Source organism: Mixophyes fleayi, chromosome 5 (assembly GCF_038048845.1).
Source record: "Mixophyes fleayi isolate aMixFle1 chromosome 5, aMixFle1.hap1, whole genome shotgun sequence".
NCBI lineage: Eukaryota > Metazoa > Chordata > Amphibia > Anura > Limnodynastidae > Mixophyes > Mixophyes fleayi.
In genome coordinates this window covers 265,325,370-265,344,659 of record NC_134406.1, presented here as the reverse complement: position 1 = coordinate 265,344,659, position 19,290 = coordinate 265,325,370, and the positions used below count along the sequence as shown (strand labels likewise).

Below are 19,290 nucleotides of genomic sequence, written 5' to 3'. Positions count from 1 at the left end.
TATAGTGGAGTGTTGTTGGATAGATCATGGATGTGGGTTGGTAGATCTGGAGCATGATCTCATCATCATCATCAGCGCCACTAATTCCGCAGCGATGATCCGGGTAGATGTTGCATGCAGACTGATTTGTCTCGATTTTGGAATGTTAAGAGTTATACAACAGACAGTAATTTCTGATAACTGAAAGTCTTAAGATGGTCAAACTCATTTTTTATTATTATTATTAATATTTATTTATAAGGCGCTACAAGGCATCCGCAGCGCCGTACAGAGACAAACAAAATCACAATACAATGGGAGACAGCACAGTACAGTAAACACAGCAACTCAGTACGCTCAATGCACAGCTAGAGAGGGCGGGGAAGGGGGAGGGAGGATCCGAAAATGACGGGGCCCAAGAAGGGGGGCGTGGAAGACAGGGAGACCCCCAGGGGGGAGGAGGGAGCGAAAGTGGATGTGGGGTGGAGGACCTTTGAGGAGGAGGGCTAAGTAGCTGGAGAGCAGAGTTAGAAGTGGTGGAAACAGGAGGAGAGATGGCCCTGCTCAGAGGAGCGTACAATCTAAGGATTGAATCAGCGTACATTTGGCATGATTACTGTACAGTTGGCCACACAAGTAGGTTCCATGTGGTCCGGTGATACCCATAAGCACAGTCTGATTATTGGTGACCTTCTGACTGCTTTGATTGCAATCAGATTATTATTTTCATGTCACCCAGACTGTATTATCAGAAACCAATTGTAGGCTGTGGGACAGTCATAAGCGGTGGTACTCATTATTACGGCTCTGGAAAAGCCGACATAGTTTTTAAACGAACCCAGCATAACGATTGGTACAACAGCGATACTAATAAAAAGCCTACTTACTATATGACAGGTACTAACTTTGACCGAAGGTTTCAGTGAAGGTTTTAAATTTTGTCATTTTCCATAGACAGAGTGAAAAGGCCGGTTTCAAAGCGGCGATACCCACAACCCACGCATGTATAATGCAGTACACATGTGGGGTCCGAGTATCGCCGCTTTAAGACCAGCCTTTTCACTTTGCCTATGGAAAATTACAGAATTTAGCACAGTACCTATTTAGGACATTCGGATCTTACACGCGACGCTCATTGAAACCTTCGGTCAAAGTTAGTATCTATCATATAGTATCTGTGGAGCCACGTCCAAGTCAGACTCAGGCGCACACAGAAGTACGCTGGTTTTCTGCCGTATATCTTGCTCCAACTGGGGAGCTAATTTAAGTTCTGAATACTAGTGCTGACGGCTGTGGTGCATGCTTTAACATGTGTTTGCAACTGCAAAAAATGTATTTTATGTACAGCAGACATTAAGGACAGCCTAATAAATGCTTTTCAGTGGAAAAAATATATAAAATATTTTTTTTTTGAAAATGTCCATGTATACATGACTATATTATTCACAGATAACAATAATTGATTAACAGATTTTTTCCTGTGCATTTTGAGATTTTATATTGCACATAGGTAGCATACGTATCCTCTAGTAGAGCAAAGGAAAACTACACCCTTCCTTGTTGACTTCGGGAATATGCAAAGCCGATTTACGTGCGGTTTAAAACAGACGCACATTGCGCTCAGTATGACGACCTTAATGACTCAGACCCAGGAAGTTTTATTTGGCTGCAACAAGAAACTATAGAGAACTAGTCCTATCCTGTTCATAAATAGACCCCTAAACTAAATGCAAATGATCATTGATACAAAATAACAAATCATATTACAGCACGTTGTTTAAGCAGCGTGGACACAAACAGGAGAATGGACTTCTGCTATACCCCATTAGTACGTAATAAGCACGAACTCTGGATATCATGCATGACACACGATAAATCTCTGCCTACGGCATAATATGACTTTCATAAATCATCTGAAATACCAGCAGGGTGGTGTAAAGTGTTTATCTTAAAGTAGTACTTGTCTCTATACTGCCATAACTAAACTCCTGTGTTATAGCCTAATGCAACTTGTAAGTAATGACAAACATATGCTCAGTGGTCTCTTTTCACTGTTGTTCATGTCCACCAACGTAGGTCTGTGCGGAAAATGAATTCCAGATGGAAAACGAATTATGCAGACGATCCAGTCCGTTATATACAGTAGTTATTATTAGTTGGATAACGGTGGATATTTTTGTTTGTTTGCTTTTTAAGGCTTGCACTACTTTCATTATATTTCCAAAACACAAGATTATGAACCAATGAAAATATTGACTTCAGTTTTATTCTAAATCCTAGCCACCATCCCCATACTTACGCCTTCTAAATACCGTACTATAAATACTACCACTATTTTCATGATATTATGTAAAATGATAAATACATTGTGGCAATGAGTCGCTGTTTTCCTTCACTTTAATAGTATAATATAATATTTTTCATTCACCTGAACATAACTATCTATATATCATGATAGTCATTGGCTTCAGATATATTATATTTTAATAACTGTTTTTGGTGATGGTCCAAAGATACTCCGGTCATTTTATATGAATATGGCTGAAAGACTTTCGTCCCTTTTTATCAATCTGCGGCGATAAGGATGATTTTATATTGACGCTTATTGCGACGATAGTAAATACTTATTGCCGCAATTTGTCAGTAAAATATCGCAGAAGCAGCTTAGCAATACCCAGTTGCCTCAACGAGACTCGCCAGGGTGGGTGAGGCTTAAGTAATTGCTTTGTCGGGTCAGTCTCGGGGGAAATACTCTCCAGGTTTGATGCATATTGTGTACCCTTCCAAAAAAGAGCCATCGTAGAAGCTTCGGCAGACTAGACATGGTACAATGGGATCAATGGCTTCCCGATACTTATGAGGCCATAATTGAAAATCCTTAGACGGCTGACACCTGGTGGCCAAATCTGCTCATCAGTTTAATTAGGTGACACTGTGATTATGTGGATATGGTTATAAGGTGGGGTGAGGTAAGGTGAGTTAGAAACAGGAGCCGGGAAGGACTCCGTATAGTAAGTGCTCATTAGTGCTTCCAGGCACCCAATAGCACAGGAGCACAGTGATCTCTACAACTCCCCAGTGCGCCATGAGTAGTAACGGCTGCCGATGACAGCAGGAGACCTTGGTAATGTGATCGCCAGGTTTACGGTAGGAAAGTGATGACACACACGTTACCGCCCTACAGCACTCCTAGTGGTTGCGCTTCAATACCAACAATAATGCATAATTTATCAAAACCAAAGATTAAAATAATACATAAGTAAACAAAATATAATTTAACAACTAAATACACATATTAAAAATTGGAAATATACATAAAGACTTCACTATGACCAGTAGCAGAAGTGGAAATCTTGATGTCTATAATGCCAGTATAGAGATGTGAGTGGCTGGAATGTGATTATGACACACCAACATGCACCCCACTTCCACCATGTATATATATAAAGAAGTGACAGTATGACATATCACCATATAGGCCCCACTTTCATCCACTGAAAATACAGATCGAATGAAGTATCATCATCATCATCTATTTATATAGCGCCACTAATTCTGCAGCGCTGCACAGAGACCTCACTCACATCAGTCCCTGTCCCATTGGAGCTTACAGTCTAAATTCCCTAATATAGACATATACTCACACACAGACATAGACAGACAGAGAGGGAGACAGACAGACAGAGAGGGAGAGAATAGGGTCAATTTTGATAGCAGCCAATTAACCTACCAGTATGCTTTTGGAGTGTGGGAGGAAACCGGAGCACCTGGAGGAAACCCACGCAAACACAGAGAGAACATACAAACTCCACAAAGATAAGGCCATGGTCGGGAATCAAACTCATGACCCCAGTGCTGCGAGGCAGAAGTGCTAACCACTAGGCCACTCTGCTACCCACAGTATAGATATTTGTTATCCCTGTAAACAGAAGTCACAGACCACTGAAAATGCAGTTTTCCATTTTGGCTAGAGAACATTTTGCTAAACCATAAATATGAATATTTCTGACCTTGATCAATCTGGGTCCCTGATGTCTATAACAATGATACCCTCAGATTTATTAACAGCAACTGCAGTTGTTAAACCCTCTCCTCTGTGAACTACCCGTTCCTGTGATGTTCCCAGTGGGAGGGGCATTGACAACACACTCTTTGAATGAATATCTTCAAAACAATAGTAAAGAAGTTTTGGAACCCACTGGATTAGGAGAAACCCCAACTAAGTAGTATTCAGTATTATTTATACTTCATTCGATCTGTATTTTCAGTGGATTGTTTACACAGTCCATTCAGTAGACACCCGGCAACTGCTGCTTCCCTCATTAGTTTTTGATTATCATACTAACAAAGAAATAGTTAAGATGGATTAACGTGTTCCTCATCTGTGTCTAATAAAGTAATACATCACTGTTTGGTAATAATGCTCTTTCCATCCTCTTGCTTCTCCCCGTCAGATGAATCACTGTGGGACACAAGCTCCTGTATGGCTGTCTCTACGGGATTCGGAATCTCTCCCTCCACCTGGGGAGATAAGACAGCTCACAGCCTGTGCCACCTGGCAGTTCTTCTTCAGCAGTACAAAGGATTGTTGTCTATTCCGCATCCCAGTGACAGTGAGGAATTGTGGTGACTTCTTTGTCTATTTTTTGCAACCTACCCAAGGATGTATGGGATACTGTGCAGAGGGTAAGGAATGATTCAAGTCTACCATGTAACAAGGGAGAATTGGCTAGGTTGGAAGTATGACAATGGCCTCTAGGCCACTTTTGGTTTAACAGTTAATAGAAAGGGGCCATTGTGCTCCAATAATCATATGTAGAACTTCCCATGTTACAAGAAAAACCATCCTAATAAAAAATGTTCCCCCATGTATAGTAAATAGGGGGACTCTCCCATTTACCGTAAGCTGTGGACCACCCATCAACATGGCTTTTGTTCCTAGGACTCACAATCCATCTATATCTCTGCAAAAGAGCTATAGAGGTTGGACCAAAAAGCTATGGACAGTGAACTAGCTGCCAATTGGAGTCCCTGTGTTGTTCTAGCACCACCCACTTTGTCTCCTGCTCATCTGCTTATTTAGTTGCCACTGTGATTATGTGGATATGGGTACTGGGGTGTGTGGGGGGGTGAGGTATGGTGAGTTAGACGGAAAGAGAAAGGAAAGCCTAGTTGGAGATGCAGCAGAAGCAGGCGAAAACAAAGTCAAGGGAGTGTCCATCACAGTGAGAGGAAGCTAAGACCAAAGGAGTTAATAATCGACAAACTTTTGTGGCAGCAGAGACAGTGAGTTTGGCAATGGGAATGTTGTAATCATCTTGAATGAGAGTAGAGTGGTCAAAAGATAGGAAATATGTGAACCAGGCAGCAAAGTTGTCAAGGAATCGGGAGAGTGGTCCTGGAGGGAGACAAATGACAGCAACAGGAAGATTGAGTGGAGAGAAGAGTGGTGTGGACTTCAAAGGAAGAGAAAAAGAAGGAGGTTTCTGGGGATAAGTCTTGGAAGATGCAGCATGGAGAAAGTATCACCTTGTCTTCCTCCCAAGTATGGGAGTATGATTTATGGAGGGTCTTGCCTAGGACAGAGATGAAGGGAACTTATTCAGGTTTCTGTAATGGCAAGGGATTTTTAAATGAATAGATCATGGATGGATGTAAGCTTGCTACATATGGATCTCACGTTCCAAAGTCCACAAAAGCATATGGGGGATGATTTGTAGGTGTGAGGTTTACTTCTGCTCGTGCCAGTGGGAGAGGGAAAAATGGGATGCTGGAGAGAGAACAGGGGTTTGAAGGGAAGTGTGATGAAAGTGAGTAGTAGAACTAGAGATGGTAAATGTATTTTACAAGGTGAATTGATGAGAAAGATGGGAATGAATGGAGATTAGTTGGGGTAGGTATTAAGAGAGTGGGGAGGAACACATGATCTAGGTAATACAGAGTAGTTGAGGAGGTGGAGTACCCTTTGGCATCCCCTAGTTGGGGTAATTGTGTAGGTAACGTCCGGAATTTGGACACAAGTTCCAGGGCGCTGATAGTTGAGCAGTGCTTACAGCAGATGAACAGAGATAGAGGTCTAATAGATTTCTTATTATGTGGGAGGTAGGGCACAGAGCTTAACTAATTCACATCTATCACAATCTGCCACCCGCATTTCAACATAAGCAATAATTAATCAATGATAAATTTTTATCAAGCTCACATTGTAGTGATTGTGGTTCTAGAGAACTAACTTCTGGATCGGAATGACTGTTAGCCACACTCCCGGAATACACATGGACCATCTGAGGTTCTGAGCACTGACCCCTTTATATAGTTATAGATGTTACATTTTAGACATAAATCTTGATTGACTTTAAAATTAATGAGAATTTGTGTATAGTTGAAGAACTTAAAATCTGGAATTCCAAACCTGTTAAAGAACTCAGAAAGTGTTAATCTAGAACCATTGGAATATAGATGGAGCAGTCTTCTACCAGGTAGACGTCAATTCAGAGTTCACTTGAGGAAAAGTGGGCAGTTAAGCAGAGGGAGAGAGGAGAAATTGAATTACTGAAGCCGCAGGTTTGTAATGTTTGTAACAGTATTTGGAAGAGGAGCTATATTATGGATGGTACAGTGGATGAACCCATGAAAACCCAGTATCTGAACAGGGGGAAATTACAACACTAAAACAGGCACAATGGAGGCTCTGGGTCACACTGCGCCAACCTGACAGACCAGTAATGTCTTTTTTTAAAAATTTAGGACCAATACTCCCCATTTCTCTAATTACATTTTTGTACATAATTTGACAGTTGATCCTCAGGATTTTATTTTTGCTGAATACTTGTACTTGAACAGAGCTGATTCAAAATCTGAAAGGTGTTTAATATTAATTAGACATATTAATAATAATGTCTTTGGCCGGGTCGTCGTCCTAATAGAAAGAATACTTCCAATCCTTAATATCAAAAGCCCCTTCCCTGCAACCAACACAAAGGACATTATGGGGCATATTCACTTAGCTTCTAGGGTCGTGGCTGCGCACATACAGTGCAATTACGGTACTGCCTTTGGGCTGTGAAGAGAAGTCTGTTAAGTAGCAGTATCGGGAAGGGGGGCAGCCGCTCGTATCCACGATCCTAGGAGCTAAATGAATAGGTCCCTATGACCCAGGAAATTCAATACATTTGACAACTATTCTGTAACAGGGAACATTTACAGAGTCTGGGAAATATTGTTTGCTGTGGAATAAAATTTTCCCATAATGCACTGATGCGTGTCTAGGAGCCATGAATTTCCCCTCCTCAGTTACTGGTCAGGATACCGCAACACCCTTACAGGAAATCTACTTTTCCTTCTATAAGCTCCTCCAGATTCCAGAGTCTGTACTTAGGATACAATATTTCTATGCTAAAACTGCAATCAAACCAGATCAGAGAGTAAATTTATCAAGTTGCAGGTTTGAAAAAGTGGAGAAGTTACCTACAGCAACCAATCAGGTTCTAGTTCTAGCATTTATTTAGAACATTCTACAAAATTACAGCTAGAATCTGATTGGTTGCTACAGGCAACATCTCCACTTTTTCAAACCTGCAGTTTAGTAAATATAACCCCAGGCGTTGTCTTTTATCAGTATCTTCTGAACTTAATTATTTTATATACTGTAGCGATAGCTCTGCTGTGATTTCAGAATGATTTATGTGACGAATGTTTCAGTGGTTTCAGAATCCAGGTCACAGTGCGATGATGATGAGATGGAAGTCAACGGTGTATGTACAGGTAAGACTGGTAAACATTCACATTAATAATATAACTGACATTGGTAAAATGCTGTACAATGTGTTTTTATAATACACAAGTGATGGTAATATATTATAAAGTTCTGTAAATAATATTTGTATAAAGAGTGAGCTCCGATGTCATCACATATCAGTGAGTTCTGATGTCATCAGTGTTTTATTGGGAAAACTTGTATATTATAATGAATAATGCACCCTCTACAATAAATAATATGAGTTAAATTTCTGTGACTATTATTATTATTACCATTTATTTATATAGCACCACTAATTCCGCAGCGCTGTACAGAGAACTCGCTCACATCAGACCATGCCCCATTGGGGCTTACAGTCTAAGTTCACTAACACACAGACACAAACAGTCACACACACTAGGGTCAATTTGATAGGAGCCAATACCAGTATGTTTTTGGAGTGTGGGAGGAAATCGGAGCACCCGGAGGAAACCCACGCAAACACGGGGAGAACATACAAACAAACACACAGATAAGGCCATGGTCGGGAAATGAACTCATGACCCCAGTGCTGTGAGGCAGAAGCGCTAACCACTTAGCCCGGTGCTGACTTGTATAAAAGATCTCCGTCTGTGACCCTAGGCCTAAGCCTTTATGTGGTACTCCTTGTTGGATTCTAATATCTTATACTATACATTATACCATATATAATCCACAAGTGTAAAAAATATGTGATGATGTAAAAGTTGCCAAGTAGCTCTGTGACTATATAAAGACACAAGACCGCAGGCCAAGTGCTTTTATACATGTCCTGGAAATCCAAAGTTCCAATAACAAGCAGCATGGGATTAGGGGGTATATTTACTAAACTGCGGGTTTGAAAAAGTGGAGATGTCGCCTATGGCAACCAATCAGATTCTTGCTGTCATTTTGTAGAATGCACTAAATAAATAAAAGCTATAATCTGATTGGTTGCCATAGGCAACATCTCCACTTTTTCAAACCCGCCGTTTAGTAAATCTAGCCCTAGATGGTTTAACCTGAAGTTCAATAATGGTAAACAATAATATTTTTTATTGTTTGTTATTCAGATAGATATATTATATATATATATATATATATATATATATATATATATATATACATATATATATTTCGATATCTTGGAAAAATATGTATTATCTGTTATTACTGATGATCAGGGGCTGGCTAGGTTGGGGGCAGGAGGACATTGGTCACATAATGGGCTAGCTTGGGCTGGGCCACTGGGCTAACTGCATTTTTTTCCCTTTAAAATGTTCCTAATAGGCTGCTGAGCCGAGTTTTACCCCACGGGCTTAAATTTGCCAGCCAACCCCTGCCGATGTTTTTATTAATAATGCAGCCAAGATTTAGACATTGAAACTGGGTTTCATTGTGCAGGTAAACTGAGCTCGCACAGTCTGCTGTCTGAACCTCCAACCACCCCGGAGATTGTGGCAGAGATGGTCGGCTCCAGCGTCTATCTCAGATGTTCCTTTGATGCTCCCTCTACAAACAGCTCAATGGGATTTATTATCAGATGGTCCAGACTTGTCAGTGATGGTGCCAAGGAGGAACTGAGGCAGGAGGCCGTAGTTCTGCCATCTTCTACCATTGAGCTGGATGGCATCAACGTCAGGCTGGGCGACCGGGTGAGGACGTTATTTACTTGTAGTGTCTTGATACAACTTGGTACATGACTGTCATGGTGGAAAAAAATAATACCTGAAATGTAAATGATTTGTAACCGTGTTTATTTTATTTTTTACTACAGGGGCAAAATTATGTCTCTGGGACGTGTTGTTTCTACCATATTTTTTATTTTAATTTTTAAACTATTTTTAACATTTCAGTTTACGTTGTTATTAGAGACCACAGACCATGTATTATGATTAATCATTACATTGTCTTTTTATTATTAGTACTGATTATTATTATTATTATTATTATTATTATTATTATTATTATTATTATTACTGTTTAATGTTGTTATTATTGTTGTTATTATTATTATTATTATTATTATTATTATTATTACTGTTTAATGTTGTTATTATTATTATAATTACTATTTAATATTATGAGTGTTATTATTAGTAGTAGTAGTAGTAATGTTTGTTATTATTATTATTATTATTATTATTATTATTATTATTATTATTATTATTACTGTTTAATATTATTATTATTATTATTATTATTATTATTATTATTATTATTATTATCATATTTAGAAATGTTTCCATACATTATGTTGGTATATGCCTAGTGACTTGCTTCTGATTAAAGTTAAATGTACATTAAACTCCACTTTTTTTTTCTTTTACAATATCCTGATCATTGTGTATCTGCCAAGGTTTTGGGGGCAGAACCTTACATCAGAGAGCAGAGTTTTAGGGGCAGCAGACAAGGATATACTTTACACAAACAAAAACTTTCTGTTGATAAAAATGCTGTGTAAAATAAAGGGCAGGTAATGGCAGAGTGTGATATGCTGGTATAATTCATTTGGGAAGTGCAGGTGTAATCAGTGGGTGCAGAGCTGATATCGTCAATGTCAGTAATGCTTTTATAGCTACCGGGGAGTGCGCTGATGTTATAACTGCAGGCACCGCTGAGATCAATATTCAGGCACTTCCAGCACCATCAATATGGTGGTAGAGTTAATATCATCATTGTTTATTTGTAAGGTGTCATAAGACTATACAGCATGGAACATTCAGTATTGGTTTTCACAAAGTTTGCTGCTTCAGTGTTTTTAGACCTTTTTGTCAGATGTTACTATGTTATACTGAAGTAATATTACAAGCATTTCATAAGTGTTGAAGGATTTTATTGATAATTACATTAAGTTTATGCAAAGAGTCAATATTTGCAGTGTTTACCCTTCTTTTTGAAGACCTCTGCAATTCGCTCTGGCATGCTGTCAATCACCTTCTGGGCCACATACTAACTGATAGCCGCCCATTCTTGTCTAATCAATGCTTGGAGTTTGTCAGAATTTCTGGGTATATGTTTGTCCACCCGCTTCTTGAGGATTGATGACAGGTTCTCAATGGGATTAAGGTCTAAGGAATTTCCTGGCCATGGACCCAAAATTTCGATGTTTTGATCCCTGAGGCACTAAGTTTACTTTTGCCTTATGACAAGGCGCTCCATCATGCTGGAAAAGGCATTGTTTATCACCAAACTGTTCTTGGATGGTTGGGAGAAGTTGCTCTTGGAGGATGTTTTGGTACCATTCTTTATTCATGGCTGTGTACTTAGGCAAAATTGTGAGTGAACCCACTCCCTTGGCTGAGAAGCAACCCCACACATGAATGGTCTCAGCATGCTTTACTGTTGGCATGACACAGGACTGATGGTAGCGCTCACCTTTCTTTCTCTGGACAAGTGTATTTCCAGGTGCCCCAAACAATCTGAAAGGGAATTCATCAGAGAAAATGACTTCACCCCAGTTCTCAGCAGTCCAATCCCTGTACCTTTTGCAGAATATCAGTTTGTCCCTGATGGTTTTCCTGGAGAGAAGTGGCTTCTTTGCTAGCCTTCTTGACACCAGGCCATCCTCCAAAAGTCTTCGCCTCACCGTGCGTGCAGATGCACTCACACCTGCCTGCTGCCATTCCTGAGCAAGCTCTACACCCGCAGTTAAATCAACTTTAGGAGACGGTCCTGGCACTTGCTGGATATTCTTGGGTGCCCTGAAGTCTTCTTCACAACTATTGAACCTCTCTCCTTGAAGTTCTCGATGATCCGATATATGTTTGATTTAGGTGCAATCTTACTAGCCGCAATATCCTTGCCTGTGAAGCCCTTTTTGTGCAAAGCAATAATGACTGCACGTGTTTCCTTGCAGATAACCATGGTTAACAGAGAAAGAACAACGAACACTGATTTCAAGCACCACCCTCCTTATAAAGCTTCCAGTGTTATTCTAACTCAATCAGCATGACAGAGTGATCTCCAGCCTTGTACTCATCATCACCTGTGTTAATGAGAGAATCACTGACTGATGTCAGCTGGTCCTTTTGTGGCAGGGCTGAGATGCGGTGGAAATGTTGTTTTTGGGATAAAGTTCATTGTCAAGGCAAAGAGGGACTTTGAAATTAATTGCAGTTCATCTGATCACTCTTCATGACATTCTGGAGTATTTGCAATTCGCCATCATAAAAACTGAGGCAGCAGACTTTGTGGAAAATAATATTTGTGTGATTCTTAAAACTTTTGGCCACGACTGTATAGCAATGTGTCAAAACTGCCACAAATCCAATAAAAACCCCTGGATATTGTGTAACACTCAGCTAATCCAAATATCTCTGTTCTGTGAAACCTCACATTGCCAGACTACTGATTATTGTTTCTATTAATTACACTGTAACAACATTTATTTTATCACAGATATATTGCAGTGTTTCCAGCTTTTACTTAGAGCAACCAGATGTTCACGGACTCACGCTTGAGAGCGAGGAATTTTATGCTGGCATTAAGGTAAATTGTAAAATAATATTCTATAGTCTATTGTTACAGTGAGACAGATTTTCCAAAACAGCCTTTGTTCATGACTAATTGCATAGCTAGACCAACATTCCGCCTTGACCAGCACCAAGCTGAGACCTTGGTCCTAACAGAGCATCCTATAGTCAGCTGTTACTCCATTTAATGAGGAGCAGTCTGCTACTAATTTATTAATCCTGTACTTGTTCAGTGTTGAAAATGAATTTATGTAGAAGTGATTTTGTTGCTGTAGGATTATTTTTAAGTACACATGATACAATTGTGCAAATTTATATTTTATCTACTTTTAAAGGTTTGTCCATATTTTTATTTATTTGTGTAGGTTCTAATCTTCTATTTACTCTTATAGCTGCATCCAGAGTCTCTGAGCATATCAGAGGATGGCAGAGAATACAAGATGACGTTGGAGAGCACGGTTCCAGTCTTATGCTCAGAGTCAAGTCACTTACATAATGAGTGTAAGGTCACACTGAGGTTTCACACAGTCAATGAAGGTACGTAATGATATGGACACACAAAGGATCCATACATTATATTAAGGTCACACTGAGAATCCATACATTATGCTATGGTTACAAAGAAGATCCATACATTATGTTATGGCTACAATGAAGATCCATACATTATACTATGGTTGCAATAAAGATCCATACATTATGTTATGGCTACAATGAATATTCATACATTATAGTATGGTTACAATGAAGATCTATAAATTATACTATGGTTACCATGAAGATCTATAAATTATACTATGGTTATCATGAAGATCCATACATTATACTATGGCTACCATGAAGATCCATAAATTATACTATGGTTATCATGAAGATCCATAAATTATACTATGGTTACCATGAAGATCCATACATTATACTATGGTTACAATGAAGATTCATACATTATGTTATGGGTACAATGAAGATCCATTCATTATACAATGGTTACAATGAAGATCCATACATTATGTTATGGCTACAGAGAAGATTCATACATTACATTTTGGTTACAATGAAGATCCATAAATTATACTATGGTTATCATGAAGATCCATAAATTATACTATGGTTACCATGAAGATCCATACAATATACTATGGTTACAATAAGGAACCATAAAAGATCCATACTTTATGCTATGGTTAAAATTAAGATTTATTCATTATGTTATGGTTACTATGAAAATTCATACAATATGCCATGGTAACACTGAAGATCCATACATTATAGTATGGTTACAATGAAGATCCATTCATTATGTTATGGTTACAATGAAGATCCATACATTATACTATGGTTGCAATGAAGATCCATACATTATGTTATTTCTACAATGAAGATTCATACATTATAGTATGGTTACAAGGAAGATCCATACATTATGACATGGTTACACTGAAGATCCATATATTATAGTATGGTTGCACTTAAGATCCATACATTATAGTATGATTACACTGAAGATCCATACATTATAGTATGGTTACACTGAAGATTCATAAGTTATACTATGATTACAATGAGGATTAATATTGACACTGAACAATCACCTGCAGACAACCTTATTTAACCTTGCCACTACACTGCACTTATCTTGAAGATGAAGAGTAATGCTGTTGTACAGTGAACTGGTGATCCACCCGATAATGGCCTATGGCCAAGAGAATGGCAGGAAGAAAGCCTGAGTTGCTATGTATTCCTGGAGATGTCTGGACAGTCACCGAGAGTTGTGAGCTCCCTCATTGCCATAGTCAGCAGCCTGGCACTGCAAGTCTACTTTATTTCTGTTACATTCTTTTCCATGTACTGTGTTAGTTAAACAGTTGGGGCTTGACTTATGTTGTTTCAATGTCTTCTTTTAGAATGTTGGGGTTTAGAATATGAGAATACAATTTTGACTTAAGTATTACATACTGTAAACATAACTTGAGTAACAGCCCAGGAGGCTTTGTGTACCCTTTTGTAGGGGGTCAGGGGAACCCCGAGGCAATTCAAATCAAAGGACTTAAGGAACTTGAAACTAGTTAAAATGTTTTTCCTAAGACGCAATAAGTGTTTTTGCCCCAGGCACCTGAATATTAGATTATGTTGGGGGGAAGGGGGTTATTTCCATTTTTCTTGACTTTATGTAAACTTTCAACTGTTTGGACATTCCTATAGACAGGAGGAAGGAGATACAATATTCTTTCCATTGGGATTGAGATATTGAGAATTTGAGCACTGCTTTAGCAATTTTCTGATTTAAAGATAATTGGAACTCCCAAATCTGAGATAATGTGTAAAAAAATAAAAAGATATAAAATAAATCAAGGCTTGCAACAACAGATCTTTAAATAAAACCAGGTAAAGTTTGTGATGCAGTGACATTTATATAATATAATATAACAGTGTATTTATTACAGTGCGATCAGCCATTAAGATGGATAAAACAGCAGTAAAAATGCCATCACACAATTTATAAACGGTTTAGGGCAGGAAAAATAATACATTTGCTGCATAGATCCATAGTGAGATATGAAAATGAAAATAAACACATAAAATATTTATAAAAGTAACACATTGCTGGACAATATTTGGCATTTTGCTGGTTGAGCACACACATTGCGGATTGTTTATTTTGGATACTGTTTAATGAACAATTGCTTCACTCTGGCCTCATAGCTGTAGTGAACTTGGAAATGTCCCATCATTTTGTTTTTAACAGCTGAAGAAGAACATGACTCAGATTTGGCCCTCTCCTCTTGTGCAGTGGATCTCCTACAATCGCTTTGCCAGAACGGAACGTGCGGTCAGGCCGTTCTCTATTATACTGCAGTGACAGACTTTGCAGCGGATGGAGAGAAACTGACCCTCATCGTCGCTGATCCCATCGTCGACACCAGTTTCCTGTGGAACGGTTATACACCAGAATCCGTACAGGTGCTGCCATCACAACGAAAACTGTAAACAACAGTAATATATAGGATAACTGCGCTGATTGATCTAAAATCAAAGGAAAATATATTGTATTCCAAGGTCAACTGTGTTTCCACTTAATTTTCCTATAAATGTTAGTAAAGTAAATCACTGTATGATATTCTGAACAGAAATCCTGATCTCTCTCTTTGATGTGTTTCATTATAAACATATCTGTGACTTCAATATTTTACCTTCGGTTCAAATGAGTTTGACCGAGATTAATGACCACGGATAAGAAGCACATACAGTGTGAATAGGACACTTGATCTTGAGGAATAAGCGTTGGTCAGAGTGCAGCAACAGTGTTGCAATAATGTAAAACTCTTACAGAAGTTTACCAAGTTCTACTGTAGTGATAAGTGAAGGAAGCAACTCCCTACCACATCTGTATATGTGAATGTTGCTAGTACTAGTAGCTCTTTGATTTAATGCAGGCTGCTTTTATTATGTGTTCTGTTAAACACAGCTATAATTCATAGGACACATTCAGTGTGCTCAGTAACCCAGGGAGCCACAGTTGGATGATTCAGGTGGATATATGTGATAATATTTATTGAATGTGTTACAATGCAGTGTTACTATCCATATCTCTTCTTTTTGGTTAGATTACAGTGAAGGACGTTCCTACCGCTCACTGCTACTCATTCACTGACCCTCATATCATCACGTTCGATGGCAGGTAATGTGCTATATATGTATAGCATTCTCATTATAACATAGGCATAGTTTGCCAAGTCTGTGTGACACTGGGTTTTTTTTCTTTGGAAATGTGCCAGTGTCCTCCAAAACCCACAAATTGTCAACTCTGGCCCTTAAACTAATGCTGGACACGGTGAATGAATGACCTAAGCTGTTTCCAATTAGGCCATGCGTAATTGGTTAGGGCTGGTTACTCTTCGTTCAGGCAGAGTGACCGGATCACATGGAAACCAATTAGTGCGGTTGACAGATGACCGTACACACAGGTATAAAGCTGTCATCTCAAGTGATTCAACGATTCAAGTGATTCAACGATTCAAATGAATCACAGATGATTCAGCCAATTTGACATGATTTTTTTTTAATCATTACATTTTTTTTGTGTGTGTGTCCAGATTATGTCTTTCCTAACTCTTCCTCTGAGCTCCTACTGATTTATGTACAAACACTTCTACAAGGGGCACCCTGTCTATGAGGAATTATACATATACAGTCAATGCCAACAGACAAGTTATTAAGATATTAAGACCGAAGTGCAGAGATCAGTTACGATTTATTGATGTACTGTGTAGGGTCTATAGGGGTATTAGCTACGACCTAGCACAAAGTCTCAGGGCATATTGGGTCTGTGGTGGACCTGGGCTCATTTAACTGTATTCTATTTCTGCCAGAATTGCTAGTAAGCTGGTGCCCACAAGCTGACCCACGGTCTTACAATATATGAGGAATTGATGAAGATGGGGCATAGGCAAGTGCAACATTTTGGAGGGGATTCCAATTGTAACATACAATAGAACAGAAACAATCAAAAGAGACAAACACACCTTACTTTTTGCTTAATTCCAAAATTTTCATATATCCATAACTTACATATAATATATATAGACAAGTATGGTTCATATGAATGTTGCAATGTGAAAATGATTATACTGTGTTTATAACATACTTGCCAACTTTTCCTTGTTGGCATCAGGGAGATCCCGTGGGGAGGTGGGGGTGTGGGGGCGGGGCTTGATGAATTGCACCATTTTGCCCCCGCCCCTAAATGATTGACACAATTTTGGCCAATTACAGCAGGGCGTGGGGTTAAGATGACGCGATATTTCCATCATCGCCACTTATCTATTGCGGGGGCGAGACCTGGGAGGTTGCCCTGCTCTCCCATTCCGGGAGAGTAGGCAACTAAAGAAAAGCAGCTAATGAATCTCTAGAGACTGAAGTGTCTTTTACATTTCTGTCTACCTTACTGAAGTCATGTTGTCTTACCTGTCAGTCTTTGATTAAATCTTGGTCTCCATGAAAATGGCCACCTCCACAGGCATCAATACATGGACATAGGACACAATTTCTGAACTGTATCATCATGCCATAGTTGGTGAAGCCAACCACATCTTGTACTGGCTCAGCATCAGGGAGAATGCCAGACTCTTCAGGGAGTGAGGGAGATCACCCCTATTTCAGGGAGTCTCCCTGACATTCAGGGAGAGTTGGCAAGTATGGTTTATAAGGACTACTGAATTTGTTTATCTAGGAGAATTCAAGGCACCTCATGTTTTGCTTTTATACACGACAACAGATGAGTAGGTAACCAACAAGTCTATGCATTGGGCAACATGGTGGCTCTGTGGTTATCACTGATGACTCACAGCGCTGAAGTTCTGAGTTCGATTCCAACCAGTGATCTATCTAGTTTGTGTGTTCTCCTGTGTTAGCGTGAGTTTCCTCCCATCATTCCAGAGACATCCTGATAGGTTAATTGACTTCTGACTAAATTAACCCTAATCTGTCGGTGTGGTAGGGAATATAGATTGTAAACTCCACTGGAGCAGGCTCTGTTGTGAATGATTAAATATTCTCTGTAAAGTGCTGCTTAGTATGAGCTATATAAATAACTATTAATACATTGGAAAGAGCAGCTGTCGAATCTATGAACAATGAAATTTTTCTGGGCACTAGAAAAGTTTAAACTTTTTTTTAGTGTAATAGACAAACTGACCCCAAAATAACTTATCATTATTATTATTATCGTAACATGAAATTCATTTTTCTCTGCAGATATTATGATAATTTTAACACCGGCACCTTCGTGTTGTACAAAAGTGCATCCCGAGATTTCGAGGTTCATGTCCGGCAGTGGGACTGTGGGAGCGTGGACCACCCAGCTTCATGTAACTGCGGCTTCGTCGCCAAGGAAGGGGGAGATATTATCACGTTTGATATGTGCAGCGGGCAGCTCCACGAGTCCCAGCCCCATTTATCTGTGAAGAGTCAGGATTCTACCGATGCTAATTTTAGGATTACTGAGTCTTACCTTGGCAGGAAGATCACGGTATGAGATCACCTTAGTAAACATAATATACAACCACTAGCATTTTAATAAGTGTAATAATTTCACTGGACCTGGGCACAATCTCATATATAACGAACATATACACTCTAGTAAGTAATATTTGTATAAACGTCTGCTCAGTGATGTCATCACTTATAAACAGTGTTTTACTGATTCTACATTTCTATGTAAAAATAATATAACACTTTTTTTTTTAATTATATGGATATAAGAAGTAAGCGTAGCTTCCATTCCCTGTATAACAGCCCTCTGTCTGGAAACTAATTAATTTATTATGGTCACAGAAATGTTCATTCAGTTTAAATTACATTGTGCAATTCTCACATATATGATTTGTATTATTTGAAGTCACTTGTTCCTGGAGAATTGATAGGTTGACTTTTGGTCCTGTCCTGATAATAGCTGTCTCCACGGTGTAGACAGTGATTCATTAAGGCACGCTGAGCGCAATGTTTTAAAACGCACGTAAATCGGGTATACGCAGATGTGAAGATACGTCTGGTGATGAAAACGGGTCTAGGTGCGCTCTGCTCTAACAGACAATACCCTGCAGGATGCGTCCAGTATATATGTGGAATATCAAGTCACAAAAGAACGCACAGAAAAAAACACTATACAATTAATGTTACCTGGTAATAATATAGTCATTAGTAATAAAACAGTAAAAAATAAAGAAGTGTTTTTTTTAATTGTTGTTTTTCCCATGAAATAAATGTATTATTAGGTTATTAATGCCTAGTGCACATAAAATGCATTTTTTAAAGTTGCTCTTGATTGCATACACATGTCCTAGCTGCATACACAGCCGTCATCACTAGTAATTGTCACTTAGACTAGACCTGTGACTGGAGCAAGAGATACGACTGAAATCCACCTACCTGAGAGACACCTAGAGCTTGAATCGGACGCTGCTGCATGCGCTTGCTCTTGACACGCCCTTACTGTACATTGACTACGGGCAAATGCCCCTTTCCCCTTAATCATAGGCTGTACTAAGTGTTCTTTTGCGCTCGAAGATGAATTGAACGTGG

General features: G+C 39.0%; 1 protein-coding gene across 1 annotated transcript in view; it reads left to right on the top strand.

Moving 5' to 3' along the window:
• The window catches only part of VWDE (von Willebrand factor D and EGF domains), an 80,340-nt gene that overhangs the window by 15,697 nt on the left and 45,353 nt on the right, over positions 1-19,290 (top strand). The window contains exons 3-10 of the mRNA XM_075214044.1: positions 4,434-4,665; positions 7,681-7,743; positions 9,140-9,390; positions 12,137-12,226; positions 12,603-12,747; positions 14,957-15,171; positions 15,816-15,889; positions 17,965-18,238. Of these exons, the coding sequence (XP_075070145.1) occupies positions 4,434-4,665; positions 7,681-7,743; positions 9,140-9,390; positions 12,137-12,226; positions 12,603-12,747; positions 14,957-15,171; positions 15,816-15,889; positions 17,965-18,238 (1,344 nt within the window). The remainder of the gene's footprint in view (positions 1-4,433; positions 4,666-7,680; positions 7,744-9,139; positions 9,391-12,136; positions 12,227-12,602; positions 12,748-14,956; positions 15,172-15,815; positions 15,890-17,964; positions 18,239-19,290) is intronic.